Raw genomic sequence first — 23,493 nt, 5'->3', positions numbered from 1 at the left:
GAGCTGTGATTTCTGCAAAAGGGGGCTCTACAAAATATTGACTTTAGGGGGGTGAAAAGTTATGCACATTGACTTTTTCTGTTATTTTGTCCTATTTGTTGTTTGCTAAAAAAATAAAAATAAAAAACATCTTCAAAGTTGTGGGCATGTTCTGTAAATTAAATTATGCAAATCCTCAAACAATCCATGTTAATTCCAGGTTGTGAGGCAGCAAATCACGAAAAATGCCAAGGGGGGTGAATACTTTTGCAAGGCACTACATGTGTGAAGTATGTCCTCTTTTTTTCCATTTTACAAAAATTGCAGAACATTCATAAGCCTCGCCGTCTTCCGTCCACCCTGGATCAGCTTCTGTCCTCCAGGACCGTGTGGGGAAGACCTCTCCTCCAGGAGAGTGTATCAGGAACAAGCTCTTAAAAGAGCTAAGTGATTCAAGCTCAGGGGAGTATGCAGAGCATAGCAATCCCCAGTGTGATTATAGCAGCTCCCTCCAATAACGAGACAAGGCTACGTATTGAGGGTCAAACAGGATCTGTTTTACTTGGCACCAAAGGGCCTTCTTTTATGCAGATTTTCCCTACATAGGACCACCCACAGGGTTTTACAGAACAACCAAAAAAACACGTACATTACATAAAACACTCCCAGCAATTATGCACAAAATCCTCCCCCTCTGCTTGTGATATATTTATGGTACACAATGGGTTAACATAATTATCACGAGCAGGAAAAATACAGTTTTTATACATGTACTATAACTTTAAAAATATATGTCCAATCTTCATAAAAATTACATATTCAAAATCAGCACTTTAAACATAAACACTCTCAAAAATCAGACAAATCCCTCCAGTAGATAAAAAGTTAGCTGGGAGTGCTTTATGACCGACCGCAAGCACATTTTCCTGCCCAAAACAGTTCCATAGATTTGGGCCGGTCGGTCTATTTTACACAGAAAAATTACTAAGTCCCATTCGAATGCACGAACGGGGCCGTTCGTGCATTTAGCTTAGTATAACAGTGAGTTCAAACTGCCGAACGGGACTGAGTCTCTGCAGCTGAAAACTGAGTGTAGGAGAAGGTAAGGGTCAGTGGTGTTCGTTGAAATGTGTAGCCGATTTTAGTTCCATGGATTTGGCTACACATACCGCTGACCTGGTTCGAATGAACAAAGATGGCCACCGCCACGTGTTCGTTTGTCGAATGGCGGCCACTTCGGCTGCATCCGAAGTGCCAATTTAAAGCTGCAGAACTGCTCCAATACAATTTAAAGGGGCAGCAAGTGTCTTTTAAAATCCAATCTGCTAAAATAGTCTTTAACAGGCAATATCTCCCTGGGGCCATAGTCGCAGGGGAGGAGGCAGGCAAGCAGGCCTTTCCAGGACAAAGTGGCGAAGGGCACTTCGTCACAGCATGCTTTCAATGGAAGAGCATTCGTTTTTTTGTTTTTTTGGGGGGAGGGGTGGTGCAATGAAGTGCCTCTTTAACAGTGGACTGCCAACATTGATAGTTTTGAATGTTATAGATCACTTGATATATGAATATGTGTGTATATATATGTACAACAACTTACAGGCATCTGAGTATCTGTGTGTATATATGAATATGTGTATATATGAATATGTGTATATATGAATATGTGTATATATATATATATATATATATATATATATATATATATATATATATATATATATACATACACACACACACACATACTCAGATGCCTGCAAGTTGTTGTACAAAAGATAATATAATGAAAAGAGAAAGAATAAGGGAGCCCTCTGTATCATATCCTATTCAATCCTCATTTGTAACTATGGTGATTGTGGTGTCCTAATGTAATTTTTCTTTTAATACAGAGTTTAATACAAATTCTTCAGTAAACCACTTCCATGTCAAGAACCTCACATTAGGAACCCATTACACTTTCAGAGTTAAAGGGATCACTAGTTATGATGAGCATACAGGAAGTACTCAAACATCTTTTGTCATACCCAACACAGGTAATAAACACATTATCTACATAAATAATGCAGATAAATGCTATTTTTCTGACTAATGTTTGACTTATATTTAGCAAATGTATGTAAAACAACACTGTTGCTATACTGAACTGACAGAAAAATAGATCTTACACTCATGCAAAAATAAATTAATAGATACTGCTGATATCAAATGTGGAAATTACAATGATGTTGCTACCCTAAAAGCAATATGTGATTAACTTCAATGTTGATAATCTGTGATATAATAAATATATGAAGTGCAAATAGATTCTGCCAAAAATAATAAATTACTACATTTTATGAAAGCGAAAGAGGAAAACTCCCCCAGACGTGGAGGGCAACTACTACCTTTAAAAGCAAGAGAAAAGTGGTGTTACTGTCATCAGCACAATCAAAGCATCAAAGGATATTACATTTTAGCTACAATGTCCCACATAAAGCAAAAGTCACATGCAGCTAAATAACACAAAAATATAAAAAGACGGTCCTTACGAGCTGAGCCACTGCAGCAGATGATAATCCGAATGCATCTGGCTGGATGCTCGTTCCCAAATTATAATTCACTTGCATTTAGCAAGTGAATTGATCATTTGAAAAAATATTTGTCTGCTAGCAGCACTAGTAGCCAACTGGGAAATAGTTAAAACCCTCAGCAACGCAAGGGTTAATTATGTGGCAGCTGGTCAGCACTTGCAAGCCAGCCGCCACATTACAAAAATAAAGAAAAGAAAATATTAAAATAAAGAAAATATATATGGGGATTATTAAGATCCCCATATTACTATAATGGAGGCAATATACCTTCATATGCCCCCCACTTGCCTGGTGGTTTGGGTGAGTTTTAAAAATCAGGGATTTTTGCATTTGAACCAAAATAAAACTTTTCTATCAAGCTCCTCCATTTGAGTAAACCACACTTTTATCTGACTGCTTCCAAAACTGAGGGAAAACCTACTTGACAAAGTTCAGAATTTGAATGGGTATGGGTGCCTTATTGTGATACAGCATCATAGGGGACTTACTACAACAAGCATTACAACTTTTCACCACATAAGATTTTAGGATTAATTGCTTACGTAGGGAAACCAAAAGTTATTTCTGATGCATGTTGTGTTTAAATTGAACTATAAGTCTGTGGTTTCATGGTTGTATAAATGGTTTTCTGGTTACTAGGATTCAAAAGGGGCAATTTTGGTGGAACATTCCATTTGTTCTTTCAGTTTCAATCACTCATGATTACTCACATACATTGTATATGTTATTTCATGTCCTTCCAGATTTCTGATTTGTACTCTCTGGCTTATCAGTCACTGTTGATACTAATTTCAAATTTCAGTAAACCCGGTACGTTAATAAATTGCGGGTATCCAAACAAGTACACAGGAGGGGGTATGGAACCACACATAAGCTATTACAATAAACACAATGTCAGCGTTATTTATTTCAAACTAGACAACGCAAACAGATGCCAGTTAACATAATCTGCCAACAACAGCATAATTACAATGCATTTCACATATCATTAAAGTATGTCTGACCTGTCTGACCAAGGAGAGAACATCTCTGTGCCCAGTACACTGGCTAGACCACCCACACCAACCGCAGCCCCTACCACAAGCGAAAACCAGGATATGTCAAGCCCCTGTTCCATAAGGTCATGGACCATCCCTAAGATTGCCACAGAACTAAGGCGAAGAGACATATCATACCCAGCCACTGCTTGGAAGCCGGAATTATATAGACTCCTGATAGCCAACACAGACAATCCACATCCAGGGTCAAGCGCACAAGCCAATATCAATTACACTTTAATCAGGATACAGGCCACAATGTCGGCAATGCTGGCATCCATAAATAATTTGAATCAAAGAATGGAAAAGCTGGAATCAACAACACCAGCTACCATAACCTCCGCAGATCTCTCACCCACATTAACCGCCGAACAATCTGTCACACTGGATAATTTCACCATCACGCCACCCACACAGGATTCAGCAACACATATCATCACACCTGCACACATGGTCCCCCCAACATAAAAAAGGATATTTTAGAGGAGAAGGATGTTAATCTCATGCTTCTACTGATGGCGTCCCAGGACATAGTCGAGAACAAGACATACAATTACGGTGATCTGTCAGTCGTGCTTAAATCTAAAGACGCTAGACTAAACAAAAAACTATCAATACCAGACTTTGTGTTGGCGTTTGGACTGTATAGAGACGTTATTTGCTTCAACTTCCCTCAGTGCAGAGAGGAATTAGACCTATACATGCACAAATTGGTAGACCTGGGAAACAAGTAAGGTAGCACAATGTTTTATGGCTATCACAAGGCTTTCTCAGCCAAGGCGGCGGCAACTTTCGCACAGTTCAATATTAGAATAAACTGGAGCCACATGCACACTGAACTGTTCTGTCGCCACTTCACTGCTCTTCACTGCTCTTCCTTGCTCTTGCAACTTGCTCTTCCAACTCTCACGCTACCAATTTGTGTTCGATCGAACCTGGTTCACCCACCACTAGCTACAATACCCCTAGCACTAGCACATTTGTCAAAGAGGAGTTAAAGACAAACCAGGGAGACCGATAGTCTTTTTAGGTAAGGCTCAGATATGCAACAACTTCAACGCAGGAGGTTGCAACTTCAGTGCCTGCAGGTTGTTGCATGTCTGCTCCTTCTGTTTTAGAGCCCATGCCAAGACTGTGCCCTAACCATCTCTTTCCTAAAAAAGGGCTGATGGAGGTACAAGTCGACACACTGGCCTTCTACCTCAACGCACACCCATCTCAAGACCTAGTCAAATTCCTCATTACGGGCTTCACTGAAATGGTTCCACACAGGGTTAATTGCACTACCAATAGGCACTATCAAATGTAATAACTTACAGTCAGCGACAACAGGCCCCACTAAAGTAGACACACTCCTAAGCACAGAAAAAGAGAGAGGCTTCATGATCGGGCCATTCCAAACATCACCATTCACGTGTTGGCGAACCAACCCGATAGGTATCGCTAGCAGCAAGTACAATAAGGAAAAAATGATTAATCATAGATAGAGTTGAGCGAACCCGAACTGTAAAGTTCTGGTTCATACCGAACATTAGGTTTTTTGGAACCCGGACCCAAACCCGGACATATCACTGTATGTTCGGGTTGGAGTTTGGTGTTCGGCGATTTAATGGCGCGTTTTCAAAGGCTGCAGGGCAGCCAATCAACAAGCATTTGACTTGTGTGCCCTTAGAAGCCATCACAGCCATGCCTACTAATGGCATGGCTGTGATTGGCCAGTGCAGCATGTCACCCAGCCTCTATATATAAGCTGGAGTCACGCACATGCAGACTTATTAGTGTAGGGATAGGATGCTGCCACTGATAGAATTCTCCAAACTAGTACATTAGTGAGGTGGGGTGCACTTCATATCTGAGAGTCAAATAGAAGCTTCAAATACCGCGGTTACATCGGAGTTTTAAAAAGTTATTTTTTTTTTTGGTGCTAAATAGTACATTAGTGGGGTAGTACATTAAGGGGTGCACTTCATATCTGAGAGTCAAATAGAATCGTCAAATACTGCTGTCACATTGCAGTTTTAAAACTTAAAATTTTTTGGGTCCTGAATTGCTAAATAGTATTTTAGTGCGATGCACTTCATATCTGAGAGTCAAATAGCGTCTAATAGTGTGCTTACAGTGCAGTGGTAAACATTCTTATTTTCTGGGTGCTAATCTGCTAAATAGTACATTTTGGGGTGTGCACTTCATATCTGAGAGTCAAATAAAAGCGTCGGTGTGCTTAATGCGCAGTTGTAAACATTCTAATTGTTTTCCTGCTAATCTGCTAAATAGTACATTTGCGGCCTGAGGTGCACTTCATATCTGAGAGTCAAATAGAAGCGTCAAATAGTGCGCTTACTGCGCAGTTGTAAACATTCTAATTGTTTTGCTGCTAATCGGCTGCTTACATTGGAGTTTTAAAAAGTCATTTTTTTTGGTGCTAAATAGTATATTTGGGGTGTTCACTTCCTATCTGAGAGTCAAATCGAAGTGATAGAAAACAGATTGATATTTTCTACACTAGAAACTACCAGATAACAAGTTGCTATATTTAAACCAGTTATCAATAGCTAAGAGGTACTTAAACAATATTGTAATTCTGGGGCAATACCCTCACATGTCAAACTGAGAGGTCAGTTTATAGGGAAAACTGTTGCCTGGAGGAAATTCTAAAACAATTTCCATATGTACTTTGCAGACTTTAAATGCTGGGAAAACACAGGTGCCAACTGTTGTGGCTTTCTGCAGTGTGCATACCGGCAAGGAGGGCAGGGTTGAGGAGTGTGTGGAAGATGATGTGGAGGATGATGAGGTCCTAGACCCCACATGGAATCAAGGTCATGCGAGTGACGTTTGCAGTTTGGAGGAAGAGGCACTGGTCGCACAGAGGCACCAGCCCAGCATAAGAGGGAGCAGGGTGCAAAAGCGGATCGCCTCTCCCCTAGCGCTCGTCGGCATGTATTAGCTCAAGAATTACCAGTTATCCAAGTAATACATGTAGCGATCAAAGGATCCATAACAGAGTTGAGCGAACCCGAACTGCAAATTTCCGGTTCATACCAGATTTAACAATCCATTTGTAGTTTCACAGTTAGGTGGGCAGTCCGGTGACCAGGACTCACACACTGTCTGGGCGGCGGGCGGACGACCGAGACCCAGTATGCCTGATGTTGAAGTTAGGAGTCACAGTGTGGAATGAATTAGCAGGGTCTGGTGCAGGGTAACCGCTTTTGGCGTTGTCACTCTGCTGCTGCTCACCTGTCTGCGCTGCAGCGTAACTTCTGCCTTCCCGCTCACCGTTACTCACCTTTTCCAGGGGCCGGCCGCGGTCCTCTCTTCAAGCTGCGTGCGGACCTGCGGCTCATCCGACTGCTCAAACAGGAAGGCGGGCAGTGACCGTGAGAAGCGGTCACGTGTCCCGCCTGAATCTAAGAGCGCGCCGCGAGTCTCGGGCACGCTCTTAAAGAGAAGGCTCCCATTGGCCCCTGTCATGCCACACGCCCCATACACTTACCTTTTGGGGGTGTGGATATGACAGGAGCCAATCACATTAGTTTAGATGCTACTTATACTTACCCTTTTCCCTTAGTTCCTTGCCCTATCGTGGTTTCTGCTCAGTTCCCTTTAGCGCTTGTGGTGTTCAGTTGTGTTCCTCCGTATTTGACCTTGGCTTTGTATTCTGACTTCGTTTTTGCTTTATCCTTATCTGTTCTGTTTGCCGGCTTGCTGTTTCCTGTGTACCAGACCCCGGCTAGTCCTAGTTTACGCTGTCTCTTTGTGCCCTTGACCTCGGATCGTTCCTGACTCTGTACTTCTCCTATATACGTCGAGTCTGGCCACTCTAAGGACCGGTAGACGTATCTTCCCTCTGTGTTGTCTTCTGTTTAGCTGGATCCTGCGTGTTGGGGTATAATCTCGTTACATTACGATAGGGCCATGGACCCCGCATATTTAGCTCAACAGATAGCGTCCCATGAGGCTAGATTTGTAGAGAAGGATCACCGAATGGATCAGATAGCCCAGGCTCTCCAGACGCTCTTAGCTAGAACCATTCCAGCAACCACACCTAACCCTCCTACACCCCTTCTTCCTGAAGTATCTACTTTGCCTAATACTTCGGCCCATTTAACACCTCCTCCTAGGTATGGAGGGGACTCTCAAGACATGCAGAGGGTTCATTAACCAAATAGAATTCCACTTTGAGATGTATCCACGTTCATTTCCCACAGAGAGGTCTAAAGTTGGGTTCTTTATGCACCAACTTACCGACAAAGCACTTGAGTGGGCAAATCCTATTTGGGAAGCTAATTGACCTATGGTGCATGATTTCAAGAGTTTTCTTACGGCTTTTCGCAGAGCTTTTGTCACAATGAAAAGGTCTAAGAATGCCGCAAGAGCATTAATGAGAGTTAAACAGGGTTCTAGGTCTGTGGCTGATTACGCTATTCAGTTTCGTACCCTTGCCTCACAGGTAGATTGGACCAACAATGGGTTAACTACTGCCTTCATGGAAGGTTTATCAGACTCTATATTGCAGTGATGGCGAACCTATGGCACGCGTGCCACAGGTGGCACGCCGGGCCCTTTCTGTTGGCACGCGGCCATAGGTCCGCCATTAATGCAGAGTAGGCACCTGCTTGCCCGAAACGGCAGGCGCCTACTCTGCTTCCGGGTCGGGAGGCAGAGGGAGGGATCTGTGATGCAGATTCCCTGTCCTCCCGCGCGATGCTGTGTGGAGCGTTGCCGAGCGTTACCATGGCAACGCTCCACACAGCATCGCGCGGGACGACAGGGGAGCTGATTCACAGATCCCTCAGCCTGCAGTGCTTTCCACCACCGGACCACCAGGGATGGCTGTGCCGCGCCCCCCTCCCTACTTCATTAAAGGTAAGAAGGAGGGAGGGGGGAATACTGACACCCAGCACCCACACCCCTACCCCCCCAGCAGTACCCCTACCCCCCAGCAATACCCCTACCACCCCTTCCCCCCAGCAGTACCCCTACCCCCCCAGCACCCCTATTCCCCCAGCAGTACCCCTAACCCCCCAGAAGTACCCTACCACCCCCAGCAGTACCCCTACCACCCCCAGCAGTAACCCTACCACCCTCAGCAGTACCCCTTCCCCCCACAGCAGTACCCCTACCACCCCCACAACAGTACCCCTACCCCCCAGCACCCCTATCCCCCCAGCAGTGCCCCTACCACCCCCATTAAAGGTAAGAAGGAGGGGGTTAGGGGGAGGGAGGAAGGGGGGAGGGAGGGGGGTGGGATACTGACACCCCCCCAGCAGTACCCCTACCCCCCCAAGCACCCCATCCCCCAGCAGTACCCCTACCACCCCTTCCCCCCCAGAAGTACCCCTACCCCCCACAACAGCACCCCTATCTCCCCAGCAGTACCCCCACCTCCCCAGAAGTACCCCCCCAGCAGTACCCCTATCCCCCCAGCAGTACCCCTACCACCCCCAGAAGTACCCCTTCCCCCCAGCAGTACCCCTACCCCCCAGCAGTACCCCTACCCCCCAGCAGTACCCCTATCCCCCAGCAGTACCCCTATCCCCCAGCAGTACCCCTACCCCCCCAGAAGTATGCCTACCCCCCACACAGTACCCCTACCCCCCCAGCAGTACCCCCCAGCAGTACCCCTTCCCCCCAGCAGTACCCCTACCCCCCCACAGCACCCCTACCTCCCCACAGCACCCTTACCCCCGCTGAGCACCCCTACCCCCCACACAGCACCCCTACCCCCCCACACAGCACCCCCACACACTTACACAGCACCCCCCACACACTTACACAGCACCCCCCACACACTTACACAGCACCCCTCATACACACACACACACACAACACCCCCCCACACACACACAGCACCCCCCACACACACAGCCCCCCACACACACACAGCACCCCCACACACACACACAGCACCCCCACACACAGACACGCACCCACCCCCACACACACACAGCACCCCCACACACACACAGCACCCCCCCCACACACACACAGCACCCCTACACACACACACGCACCCACCCCCACACACACGCAATTGCCGTGTTGGCACTTTAAGGGAAAAAAAGTTGGCATGTATTGCAGTTTGGGCACTCGGGCTCAAAAAGGTTCGCCATCACTGCTATATTGGATGAGGTAGCAGCTAAGGAGCTTCCTATTGCCTTAGAGGACCTTATTGACTACCTCATTGATATAGATAATAGGATTCGTGACAGGCTCTATACCAAGAACAGGAATAGACGTTTTGTTACACCTATTCACCCCAGAGTTAATACACCGGAGAGTGTAAAAGTATCTGATGAGGAACCCATGCAATTAGGGGTTGCCAAACTCTCTGATACTGAGAAATTACATAGGAGAAGGGAGGGACTCTGCCTATATTGTGGTAAGAGAGACCATATGGTAAAGGAATGTCCTTTGCTCCCGGAAAACTCTCGCACCTAAGACCTTATAGGGGACTGGCCTTGGGTGTGATTTCTAAGTCTCCTACATTGCCTCCTAAGACAGAGCAACCTACCCGTGGAAGGCGAATACCACTTCAGCCCATTGTGGGCTTAAAGGCGCATTACCCTACACTTTTTTGTGAGTGCAATCATTGTGGGTTAAATCCAATTATTGTTATTGTATTTCACTATGTGCTATGTATTCTTTTGTTTTTTAGTTATTCAGCTGTATCCCATTTTTGTTCATTCACACATTGCCACCTAACCGACTGCTTCTCCCTGTTTCTTTACATATGGGAGAGAGTTGTATAGTTGAAAACACATACGCTCTGGTTGACTCTGGGGCAGCTGAAAATGTTATAGATTCTGGTTGTATAAAGAAAAACAACATTCCCATCAGAGAAAAGGAGATACCCTTGGCCGTTGAGGCCATAGATGGTAGACCATTAATTTCTCCAGTTGTTACTCATGAGACTGCACCGTTACACATGTACACAGGGGTTTTACACTATGAAACCATACGGTTCCAGGTCATCACCTCTCCCTCTTCACAATTAGTGTTAGGGTATCCGTGGTTACGTGCTCACAATCCCATTTTTGACTGGGAGACAGGGCAGATAAAATCATGGAGTGAAGCCTGCCACGAGTCTTGTACTATTGAAGTCACGCCTGTGAATTCTATTAATGTTCCTACCATTCCTCCTTTGTCTACGGCTATACCCTCTCAGTACTTATCTCTAAAGACTGTCTTTGATAAAAGGGAGGCTGACAAATTACCGCCTCACAGACCCTACGATTGTGCTATTGACTTGTTGCCTGGCACTATACCTCCAAAGGGCAGGGTGTACCCTTTATCGGTTCAAGAAAACCGTGTCATGGAGGAATACATTAAGGAATCATTAGACAAGGTATTTATTAGGAGATCCTCTTCTCCGGCTGGAGCGGGGTTCTTCTTTGTATCGAAAAAAGAAGGTGATTTAAGACCGTGTATCGATTATAGAGGTCTAAATAAAATCACCATCAAAAATGCATACCCTATACCGTTAATCACAGAATTGTTTGACAGGCTCAAACATGCCACGGTATTCACCAAACTGGATCTTAGAGGAGCATACAATTTAATACGTATAAAGAAGGACCACGAATGGAAGACAGCATTCAACACTAGATCAGGCCATTATAAGTATACTGTTATGCCATTTGGGCTTTGCAATGCCCCAGCAGTATTTCAAGAATTTATTAATGATGTCTTAAGAGACTTTATTCACACGTTTGTTATTGTATACTTGGATGACATTTTAATATATTCTACAGATTTACACACTCATCACAGACATGTTACGACAGTTCTGAAGACCCTTCTTGCTAATGGTCTTTATTGTAAACTAGAAAAATGTCTATTCGACCAATCCGAAGTCCAGTTTTTGGGGTATTTGATTTCCGCTAAGGGTTTTCGTATGGATCCCCAGAAGCTCGCTGCTGTCATAGAATGGCCTCTACCGCAAGGTCTGAAAGCCATTCAGCGTTTTCTTGGTTTCTCCAATTATTATAGACGTTTTATCAAAGGTTTTTCGTCTATTGTAGCGCCTATTACCCGTATGACAAAAAAGGATGGCAATACTCGTGTCTGGTCTACCGAGGCACTTCAGGCTTTTGAATTTCTTAAGACTACGTTCGCCTCTGCACCTATTTTACAGCATCCTGTCCCCTCATTGCCCTATATACTTGAAGTTGATGCTTCCGATATCAGGGTAGGTGCTGTCTTATCTCAAAGAGAGTCGCCTGAAAAGCCATTGCATCCTAGTGGCTTCTTTTCTAAACAAATGTCCAAAGCAGAAAAAAATTATGATGTGGGTAATCGCGAACTCCTTGCTATCATTTTAGAACTCAAAGAATGGAGACATTTGTTAGAAGGCACTAAGGATCCCATCCTCATATTTACGGATCATAAGAACCTATCCTACCTTAGCGAAGCTAAAAGATTGTCTTCCAAGCAGGCTAGGTGGTCACTGTTTTTGTCTCATTTCAATTATATTATCACCTATAGGCCAGGTGATCGGAAGCGGACGCTCTGTCCAGACAGTTCAAAACTATTGACAAACAGGAGATTGATGTTACTCCTGTCATTCCCCCAGACAGGATAATAGCAACTACTATATTGTCTATTTCCTCATCCCTCTTGCAGGCCATACAAGCGAAACAAAGCATGGCACCTAGCGAGAGGCCTAATGATAAATTGTTCGTTGATGTTCCCGAGAGACGGGATATTCTGTCACTATATCATGATACTAAGACTGCTGGACATCCAGGTATTTCCAAAACGGTGTCAGCTGTTTCTCTGTATTTTTGGTGGCATTCCTTATGAAAGGATGTCACTGACTATATGTATTTTTATTTATTATTGCAATTTATATAGCGCCAACAGATTCCGTAGCGCTTTACAATATTATATAAGTGCTTGTACTACTTGTGCCTGTATGAAATCCTCTCGTAGAGTTCCTTGTGGGCTGTTGCATCCGTTACCCGTTCCCGAGAGACCTTGGTCTAACCTATCAATGGATTTTATTGTTGAATTACCCCCTTCGAATGGCAACACAGTCATCCTGATGATAGTAGATCGGTTTTCCAAAATGGCTCACTTTGTGTCTCTTCGCAAGTTGCCCACTTCCAAGGAACTGGCTCTCATCTTCGCTAGAGAAGTGTTTCGATTACATGGTATTCCCTTATCTATTGTATCCGATAGGGGTAGCCAATTTATTTCCAGGTTCTGGAAAGCCTTTTGTTCGGAGATGGGTATTTCTCTCTCATTTTCTTCCGCTTACCATCCCCAGTCTAATGGAGCTGCTGAACGTGCCAACCAGTCTCTGGAGCAGTACCTCCGTTGTTTTGTGTCTCACCATCAGGACAATTGGTCTGACCTGCTTCCTTGGGCTGAATTTGCTCGGAATAACGCCACTCATGATTCTTCCGGCAAAAGCCCTTTTTACGTTGTCTATGGCCAGCATCCCGTTGTTCCGGCTGCATTCTCCTCACAGGGCATGCCAGTTCTAGATGAGCATTTGGCTGGTTTGCGTAATACTTGGGAGCAGGATCAGCGTTCTTTGGTGGATTCTGCTGCTCGCCAGAAGGCTCAGGCTGACAAGCATCGCAGAGCGGCTCCTTCCTATGTTGTGGGGGACAGGGTTTTGCTTTCCACACGGAATATTCGCCTCCGGGTGCCTTCTATGAAATTGGCTCCCCGCTTCATTGGTCCTTATCGTATTATACATAAGGTTAATTATTGCCCGTTTCTTATGCCTTGGGTCTGCCTAAGAATCTGCGTATACCTAATGTCTTTCACACCTCATTGTTGAAGCCTTACGTACGCAACCGCTATACCCGGCATGCTCCTCCTCCCCCTCCTGTCTCTGTGGAGGGTCATGAGGAGTTCGAAGTGTCTGCTGTTCTTGACTCTCGTTTCCTTAGGGGTCGGCTTCAGTACGTGGTACATTGGAAGGGTTATGGGCCTGAGGAGCGCAGTTGGATTTCTGCTGATGCTGTTCATGCTCCCCGCCTTGTGCGTTCTTTCCATTCGCATTTTCCTGCCAGACCTGGTCCTGCCCGCCTGGAGGGCGTGTCCTCAGGGGGGGGGTACTGTAGCGTTACTCACCTTTTCCAGGGTCCGGCCGCGGTCCTCTCTTCAAGCCGCGCGGTCGTGCGGCTCATCCGACTGCTCAAACAGGAAGGCGGGCAGTGACCGCGAGAAGCGGTCACGTGTCCCGCCTGAATCTAAGAGCGCGCCGCGAGTCTCGGGCACGCTCTTAAAGAGACAGTGGGAGCCTAAATTGGCCCCTGTCATGCCACACACCCCATACACTTACCTTTTGGGGGTGTGGATATGACAGGAGCCAATCACATTAGTTTAGATGCTACTTATACTTACCCTTTTCTCTTAGTTCCTTGCCCTATCGTGGTTTCTGCTCAGTTCCCTTTAGCGCTTGTGGTGTTCAGTTGTGTTCCTGACCTTGGCTTTGTATTCTGACTTCGTTTTCGCTTTATCCTTATCTGTTCTGTTTGCCGGCTTGCTGTTTCCTGTGTACCAGACCCCGGCTAGTCCTAGTTTACGCTGTCTCTTTGTGCCCTTGACCTCGGATCGTTCCTGCCTCTGTACTTCTCCTATATATGTCGAGTCCGGCCACTCTAAGGACCGGTAGACGTATCTTCCCTCTGTGTTGTCTTCTGTTTAGCTGGATCCTGCGTGTTGGGGTATAATCTCGTTACAACCGCCTCATGAGACTAAGCAAGCAGCAGCAGATGATAGCTGCACTACGCACGGGTCAGTGGCTCTGCACCAGACTTCCCTCTAATTTATCAGAGTTAAAGGAGTGGGTAATTTGCGCGCCTCCCTTGCATGTGGTAGCCATTTCTCAGGGTCCCTGTACGGAATGGAACCCTGATTCCCCATTACCCGCGGTCACCATGTTAGGCGCAGAAACTGGCATCGAAAGTTGATATGGATGACATCCGCATGCAAAGTTGCCACCACGGGGATGTGCGATTGGCCCAAGGTTCTCTAGAGTCAACAAAGTGCCTGCGCAACTATAATGTCAACAGGTACTCTGCGGAACAGAGTTGTCTTTTTTTATATGCCCCAATATTTTGGGGGCTACCCCAATTAATAAATATATATATATATATATATATAAAAACAGTGTTGGCTACCTCATCCTCCACCGCTGCTTCCACCTACACCGCCACGGTCACCGCCTCCTCAACCTATGGGTCACTTAGTATAAACTAGGTACACATTAGCAGAGGCTTGTGAAGGCCTTTTCTCCATGCATCAGAAGTTGAGCATTTCCCCATGCATCAGGACTGCAAGAAATGCACCGCAGGCCGCAAATGTTTCTTTTGTTGTATGTCCCAATATTTTGTGGGCTACCACAAATAAAAAAAAAAACCATAAAAAACAGTGTTGACTACCTCATCCTCCTCCTCCTCTTCCACCTACACCGCCACGGTCACCGCCTCCTCAACCTATGGGTCACTTAGTATAAACTATATACACAATAGCAGAGGCTTGTGAAGGCCTTTTCTCCATGCATCAGGAGTTGAGCTCAGTTTGAACAATGAAAGAGAATACCCTGCACTCCAACCCTCTCTCAAATTGATAATTCTGTTGATCCTCCTGACAGCCATGTTTTAGATTTTGATTTATGATCTTCCAAAGCTAAAATCAAAGATTCCATCTAGTGCTATTTTATGGCTCAGCTGTATTTTAAATTTTTATGTTATTTTAAGTGATTTCCCTATCCACATTCGTTTGAAGGGCACTTGTCCTACTCTTACCCCCATTTTACTTGCTTTTGCAGCTCTCTAGCTCATTCCAGGAGTTTTATTTATTTATTTTTTTATAATTCTTTATTTTTGTTGTGCAGTTAGATACATCAGTGCTTGTATTGCCACAACAGCATTCTCAAGCGCGGTTTTTTGAAACATAGTATAACTAGTGATATCCCGAACGGTTCGCTGGTGAATAGTTCCTGGTGAACATAGCATGTTCACGTTCGCCACAGACGGCGAACATATGCGATGTTCGGTCCACCCCCTATTCGTCATCATTGAGTAAACTTTGACCCTGTACCTCACAGTCAGCAGACACATTCCAGCCAATCAGCAGCAGACCCTCCCTCCCAGACCCTCCCACCTCCTAGACAGCATACAATTTAGATTAATTCTGAAGCTGCATTCTTTTTTTTTTCTCTGTTTATTATACATTATCCTCCATAGCCAGTAACCTGTGTTTATTATACATTATCCCCCATAGCCAGTAACCTGTGTTTTTTTTTTTTTGTCAATCTTTCTTTTATTGAGGCATATGGTTATGGTGGTACAGAATAAAGAGAGGGAGACTTGCAGGGGTTATACAGGCTAGTATCATCATAACAATTTACAAGATCTCCTAAAGTTATCCACCTCATTTTAAATTTTTCAAACAAGCTTAGAACATTGAGCTAATCAAACAGGTGAGTTATAATATATGTCTCGGTTATCCAGCTTAGTTAATGTAACGTTAAAGCATCAACCTATATTTTATGTAAAACATAGAAATATCAGGCTTTATAACAGTATTAGATTGAACATGCTAAGCATAGCAGGTGTATAATTAGTCGGGTAGACTATTAGATATGCGTCAGGGTAACTGTCGCTTAACAAGGTTGGCGTTCTCGCTGTGCATATGTTGTGAGTAATATAACAGAGAGCTGTGTTTTGTCGTGAGGACGCGGTTTAAGGTCCCTGTTGATTATAGATTTCTGTAGGCAGAAGTTTAACCACCAGGGGGCAGCAGAGCGACAGGCTCAGATATTGTAATCAGAATAGGCAGAAAAATAGAGAACTTATAGTGCCTAACACATCACTACTCAAAATATTTACATTAATGCTTATAATGTGATTTGCAGAGCTTGTGTTAAACTTAATAGCAATGAGTAGGGATGACAAGCTTTACACACAGGTTGTGGACTGAGGCTTGGGTTACAAAATAAAAATTTAGGCTGTAGGTACAGTAGTTTGCTAACTAAGTAACTGTTAAATATAACATGCTGTTTAGTCATGTCTAAAGTAAATGAGCATATTAGATTACATAAAAATTCCCTGGCATGTAACTTAACTAGTGATAACTGGGCTGTAACAGATTTATTTAGCAAGAGCTGCATAGGATTAACTGAGATTAGAGACTGCAGGGGTCTCTCAAAACAACAAGAAAATGCTCGGATATGCAAGCTGAGTTATCCTGTCGCCTGCAACGCTATGTAGTTCAAGTTCAGTTTAACCCACACCATCTCGGCAGAGAATGAGTGAGGGTCCCATAGTCCCCAGCAAGGCCCCAAACCTTGAAGCTTGGTCTGTAGCTACATCTGTCTTTATCCTCTCCGGGAGTGGCATGCTCGTATGGTGGGGTGGTGGTGTCCGTGCTGGCGCTGTGGTGCCATTGCCCCTTCGGTGCCCACTCCCCGGGTGTCTGTAGGTGGATTCCGTCGCTGGTGGCATCGCTGTCGGTCGCTGGTATGCTGCTGAGGTCCTGGGACTGTCCTGCGTTTTCTTTTCTGCTATTGTGGGTGCTTGTACCTGGTTCGGCGCGTTCCGGTTCCCGCCTGTACGCTTGCCGATGCTCACTCGAGCGGGCGCTTGGAATGCCTGCCAGTGGGTTAGCGTAGTGGCGTCTGCGGGTCGCCGGGCGGATCCATGAGGCTATCACCCGGTAACCTGTGTTTATTATACATTATCCTCCCATAGTCAGTAACCTGTGTTTATTATACATTATCCTCCCCATAGCCAGTAACCTGTGTTATTATACATTATCCTCCCCATAGCCAGTAACCTGTATATATTATACATTATCCTCCCATAGCCAGTAACCTGTGTTTATTATACATTATCCTCCCATAGCCAGTAACCTGTGTTTATTATACATTATCCTCCCATAGCCAGTAACCTGTGCTTATTATACATTATCCCCCATAGCCAGTAACCTGTGCTTATTATACATTATCCCCCCATAGCCAGTAACATGTGTTTATTATACATCATCCCCCCATAGCCAGTAACCTGTGCTTATTATACATTATCCCCCCATAGCCAGTAACCTGTGCTTATTATACATTATCCCCCCATAGCCAGTAACCTGTGTTTATTATACATTATCCTCCCATAGCCAGTAACCTGTGTTTATTATACATTATCCCTCCCATAGCCAGTAACCTGTGTTTATTATACATTATCTGGTGTAACAGTAGTGTACATTTAAAAAATACGGGGGCGTGGCTTGACACCGGAGCTGAGCAGCCGCATGTTAGAGTAGCTCCCGGCGGTGAAACCGAAAACAAGCAGAAAATAAGCGGTATACAGAGCAATACCAACCTACCCAGCTAGGAGACAGAACCCATAATGTCCCAGCGTCAAAAAACCAAGTCAGGAAAGCCTCATTTTTCCTGGCAAAGAATGCGGCCTCCAAGCTCAGAGAAGAACTGGAGCCTGCGCAAGATGGCGGCGGACACAGCAAGCGGGAACACTCCCTCTCGCCACAAGCATCTCCAACTCGGGAGCCAGATGAACAACTTATCACGATGGAGGGAATCCGTGCACTCATGGCAGAATTTTCAGAATCCTTACAACATAACATACAAAAGCAGATTCAGTCCCTGTCAACTGAACTCCGCAAAGATATACAAGAAATAGGCAACCGCACATCTCAAATTGAAACCAAGATGGACGAATACGCTGGGGCACACAACAGCCTAGCAGACAAACTCCAAGAAATGGAGGACACTCTGGAAACGCAGAGACTGAAAATAGCAGATATGGAAGACAGATCTAGGAGGAACAACCTTAGGTTCCGGGGAATCCCGGAGACAGTACAAACCGCTAACCTAAATGATTACCTCCTAGACATGTTCCACGAACTCACGCCCAAAATCCACCCAGATCAACTCATCATTGACAGGGTCCACAGACTACGCAGGCCGAAACACCTTCCACCGACAGCGGCGAGAGATGTGATTGCGAGGATACATTTCTTTCATGCAAAAGAGAGGATCATAAAGGCCAGCAGAAATGCAGACATACCAGGAAAGTATGGGGCCATTAAAATCTTCGCAGACCTATCGGCAGACACCCTGCACTTCAGAAAATCTATGTCGGGCATAACCTCTATCTTGAGAGAACAAAGCATAATCTACCGCTGGGGATACCCAGCCAAACTGCTGGTCTCCTATCAAGATGGAATACACGCCATTAACAACGCAACGCAAGGCCTCCAGAGACTGAAGAACTGGGGTCTCCCAGTCCCGGCAGCGGTCCCAACCCACGCGACTACTGTTTCGCGGATGTCACCGGAATGGGCGACTCGCTAAGTTCACCGTTCCTGCTCATCGACACGTAACGATGAACTACACACTACACATGTTAAATTAATGACTGTTCCAGTTAGTTCCCTACGGGCTGCCACGTTTGCCCAGTTCAAGAGACAATGAGAACCCACCAGAGACATTCCCATGGACACTACTAAAATTATTGAATGCAGCGATTTTCGCTGGCTAGACTCCGGCACTGCCCAATTAGTATTGATGCATAACTAAGAATGTACGCACTGCAAAATACTGTTTAAGGTTTTGATAGTATTACAGTTGTGAACCATGACATGCTTATTGGTTGTAACATAGTAGAGATGCAAATGCTCGAGGTTTTACGGTGATTGACACTACACAATAGTCAGTGTTACCACCACCCCCGCCTCGCGCCTGCCCACCAGGCGGCGAGTTATGGCTCCTCTCCTGGGAGCCGACTTGGATACGAGACCCACAGGTTAACCCCTACTTCCCCTGTTCCCCCCCCGAGACCCGCAAACCTTCCAAGCATTCAAATACCTTTCTCATGTACCGAGATAAGATTTCATCTGTATGAGCCGAAGCTCCAAGATATTAAACAATTACACCCACCAGGTGACTCACAGGAGCTAAAATCAGCGTCCACCACCCCATTATCAACCTAGTATGAAAGTGTTGACATACAATGTCAAGGGGCTTAATTCCCCGGGTAAACGTAGATTATTGTTACAAGAACTGAAAGACCAGTCGATAGACATTGCATGTATACAGGAGACGCACTTTAAAAAACACAAAACCCCTGAAATCTTCACTAAGCTATTCCCGAACCAATACCATGCCCTTTCAAACAAATCGAAAGGAACCTCCATACTAATACACAAAGATGTGGCATTCCAAGAACAAGCTTGCTCCATCGATCCCCAGGGTAGATACATTATACTAGTAGGCCTTTTCAACAACATACAATATACCCTTGTGTCCGCTTACTTCCCTAACACAGGGGCGGAACGCTACCTTAAACAGCTCCTTCTAGAAATAGACAAACACAAACAGGGAGGTCTAGTATTGAGCAGGGACTTTAACTTTTTTACATCTCCTGAATTAGACACCTCAGCTCTCCCCAAGGAGGTGAGAAAAAAAAACATGCTGGCCGCAGGTAAAACTGTAGGAAAATTATTGGCGAGGCATAACCTGTATGATAGCTGGAGAGTACTACACCCGAACGAGAGAGACTACTCTTTCCACTCAACGGTGCATAACACGTATACCCGCATAGACACTTTTTATGTTGATCAATCCACCCTAGCACAGGTCTCTGCCTGTACCATTGGGGACATAACCTGGTCCGATCACAGCCCAATCTATTTGAAATTGCACGATTCCTTCCAATTTAAGGGTAGGGGTCAGTGGAGACTGAATGAATCTCTGTTGCATGACCAAACATTCGTAGACCAGATGAGGACAGACCTCACAGAATTTTTCCGCACCAATGCGACCGAAGATGTTTTAGACACGACGGTGTGGTCAGCACACAAGGCAGTGGTACGGGGCTTATTTATTAGACGTGCATCTTACCTCAAGAAACACAGACAAAAGACGCTAATAGACTGTCAGAAACAATTGGCAGTCCTCAACTCACTAAACAAAAAAATCCCCCTCCCCAACCCTGGCGACCAAAATCCAAACCTTGTCCGACCAACTAATGGACCTACAAGCAGAAAAGACAGCCTATTTCCTCCACAAAATGAAGGCAACCTCATACCATCACAGCGGGAAGGCCACTAAATATTTAGCTAACAGATTAAGAGACAAAATAACGGCCTCTAAGATAGCACACCTCCTAGGTCCGAATAATAACATTTTAAACCCTCCAGATATTACCCAAGAATTTGCCAACTATTATGCGGGGCTATACAATCTGAAAGACCAGCCGGGAATCATTGCCCGGGATGTGAAGACCATTAACGAATACCTGACCCGTCTCCCCCTCCCCACCATTACACAACACCAACTTGACGCCCTTGTTAGACCTATCACCCTAGATGAAGTGCTGCGCACCATAAACCAACTCCCAACAGGGAAATCCCCGGGGGCAGATGGTCTATCCAATGCGTACTATAAAAAATTTGCAGGGATATTAGGTCCGTGGCTAGTAAAGATATTCCAGACCACGACAAATACAGGTGAGCTCCCCCCCGGAAATGCTACTAGCAACAATAGTCACCCTACCCAAGCCAGGTAAAATCCCAGATCAATGCAAAAATTTTAGACCCATCTCGCTTTTAAACACAGATGCCAAAATTTACGCTAAGATACTGGCCTCCAGACTAGGACCAATCTTACCATCACTCATACATGACGACCAGACTGGGTTTGTGCTGGGAAGACAAGGACTGGACAACACCCGAAAACTATCCCTTATTCTAGAGAGAATGAGGAGGTCGGGCCCAGGCGGTCTACTTTTAGCGTTAGACGCAGAAAAGGCGTTCGACCGTCTGAGTTGGCCATTTCTCCGACAGGTATTGGAAAGATACGGACTCCCACCCCAATTCATCAAACAAATATTCACACTCTACTCCCACCCCGCAGCCCAAGTACTCCAAGCGGGATTTATGTCGCAACCATTTCAAATTACAAATGGTACACGTCAGGGATGCCCGTTATCCCCCTTACTCTATGTACTGGCCTTAGAACCCTTACTTACAGCAATCAGAACCCATCCGGAGATCACAGGTGTCGATTGGCATGATCGCCAGATACATATAGGGGCATTCGCGGACGACATTCTGCTATACGTCTCCCGACCAGAAAGTTCCTTATCCCATATCATGCAAATCATTAAGGACTATGGAGAGATGTCCTATTACTCCCTTAATACCACCAAGACTCAGGCGATGGGTCTCCGCCTAGACACACAAACGATCTCCAATCTACGCAAACAATACCAATTTGAATGGAGAAAGAACAACATAAAATACCTAGGCCTCACATTTACTAAAAACACGGCAGACATGTTCCCCTCCAATTATAACAGGGTGTGGAGGGAATGCACAGAAGTGCTCAGGGGCTGGGATCGACTCTTTCTGACATGGTCGGACCGCATAACAGCAATAAAAATGACTATTCTACCCAAACTGCAATATGTTTTTAGGAACCTCCCTATGCGAGCGCCACAAGTATATTTCAAGGACATACAAGCTAAACTGACGCAATTCATTTGGGGAAAAAGCCGAGCTAGAGTCTCCCAAAAGGTATTGATGGCCCCGATTAAACAGGGTGGGATGGCATTCCCCCATGTCAAATCATACCACCAAGCAGCAGTACTTACCTCCCTGCTGACCCACATTAATAAGGACAATCAACCTCAATGGGCGCAAATGGAATCAGACTCAATAGAACCCTTTCAAATCTCCAACTTACTATGGCTGAACAAAAAATCTAGACCTAAAATCTAGACCTATTGTTAACCAATTTCACCTTTTCCCTTTCATATATCTCCTCTCTGCATTTCACTTTATATATGTTCATTTTGCAACATACCTACACAACTGGCCCTTGCCCTCCACACCTGGGATTCACACAGAACGAAACTCGGCACTGGGCACCCCCTCTCCTTGGCAACTCCCCTAGAGGCTATAACATACTGCATCCCGACATTTCACGCCAAAACATGGATTGCCAAAGGGGTCACCCACCTATCGCAGATATGTAAGGAGGGCAAGTTGATTGACTTCGCTAAACTAAGCTTAGATTACAATATCCCGATCACATCACAGTACTCTTATGTACAACTTCAATCCTTCCTCAACAAACAACCCAAAGAAAAAACCCAAATAGGACGCGCCCAAGGGCAAAATACCCTCTCCATATGGGAAAAAATTGGCATTGCAGGGAAACTTTCAACTAAGTTTAAACCACTTTCAGAATGTTACAAACTCCTACAACAATATCAACCTTTCCATAGTTCGACCCAAGCTGAACAATGAGAATCGGACCTAAACCTGAACATCCCTGAAAGCAGATGGCGCCACATCACCTCTTCGGTGAGGAAATTGATTAAATCCGCCCCACTATTAGAACAGCACCAGAAGACATTATACAGGTGGTACATGGTTCCAACACGATTACATAAAATCTACCCGAACACACCTCAATCATGTTGGCGGTGTGACCTAGAACAGGGCACGGTCATGCACATCTGGTGGAGATGCCCACGGTTGGCTAGGTTCTGGAAAGAAGTTCATAAACTTATAGCAGAGGTCACGACTGTGGTCATTGATTTTGAACCCGCAACTTGTCTGTTACTAGATTTCCCCGAGGCTATACCCCCCAAAGCAAAGAAACTGATATACCACATACTACTGACTGCGCAAAAACTAATAGCTAGATCATGGAAATCTACCACAGCCCCCTCTATTCCACACCTCGCCCAAGAACTAGACAAACAGATGTCCTACAAAACACAGTTTAGTAAACTATCACCCTAAACACATAATTTTCAAGGGACATGGGAAACATGGCGCAAATGGAGAGGGGTTAGCTCGACCAAACAGGGAAATACTACATTAGACGTGGGCTAAGACGAGACACAAAATAACTAAGCGCA

At 45.2% G+C, this 23,493-nt stretch overlaps 1 protein-coding gene across 1 annotated transcript in view; it reads left to right on the top strand.

The window, feature by feature from the left end:
• The window catches only part of LOC134612892 (interleukin-6 receptor subunit beta-like), a 545,043-nt gene that overhangs the window by 402,290 nt on the left and 119,260 nt on the right, over nucleotides 1–23,493 (top strand). Inside the window, exon 8 of the mRNA XM_063457346.1 lies at nucleotides 1,863–2,006. Within this exon, the coding sequence (XP_063313416.1) occupies nucleotides 1,863–2,006 (144 nt within the window). The remainder of the gene's footprint in view (nucleotides 1–1,862; nucleotides 2,007–23,493) is intronic.

The sequence above is a fragment of the Pelobates fuscus genome, chromosome 5 (genome assembly GCF_036172605.1).
Source record: "Pelobates fuscus isolate aPelFus1 chromosome 5, aPelFus1.pri, whole genome shotgun sequence".
NCBI lineage: Eukaryota > Metazoa > Chordata > Amphibia > Anura > Pelobatidae > Pelobates > Pelobates fuscus.
This window is presented reverse-complemented; position numbering and strand designations above follow the sequence as displayed.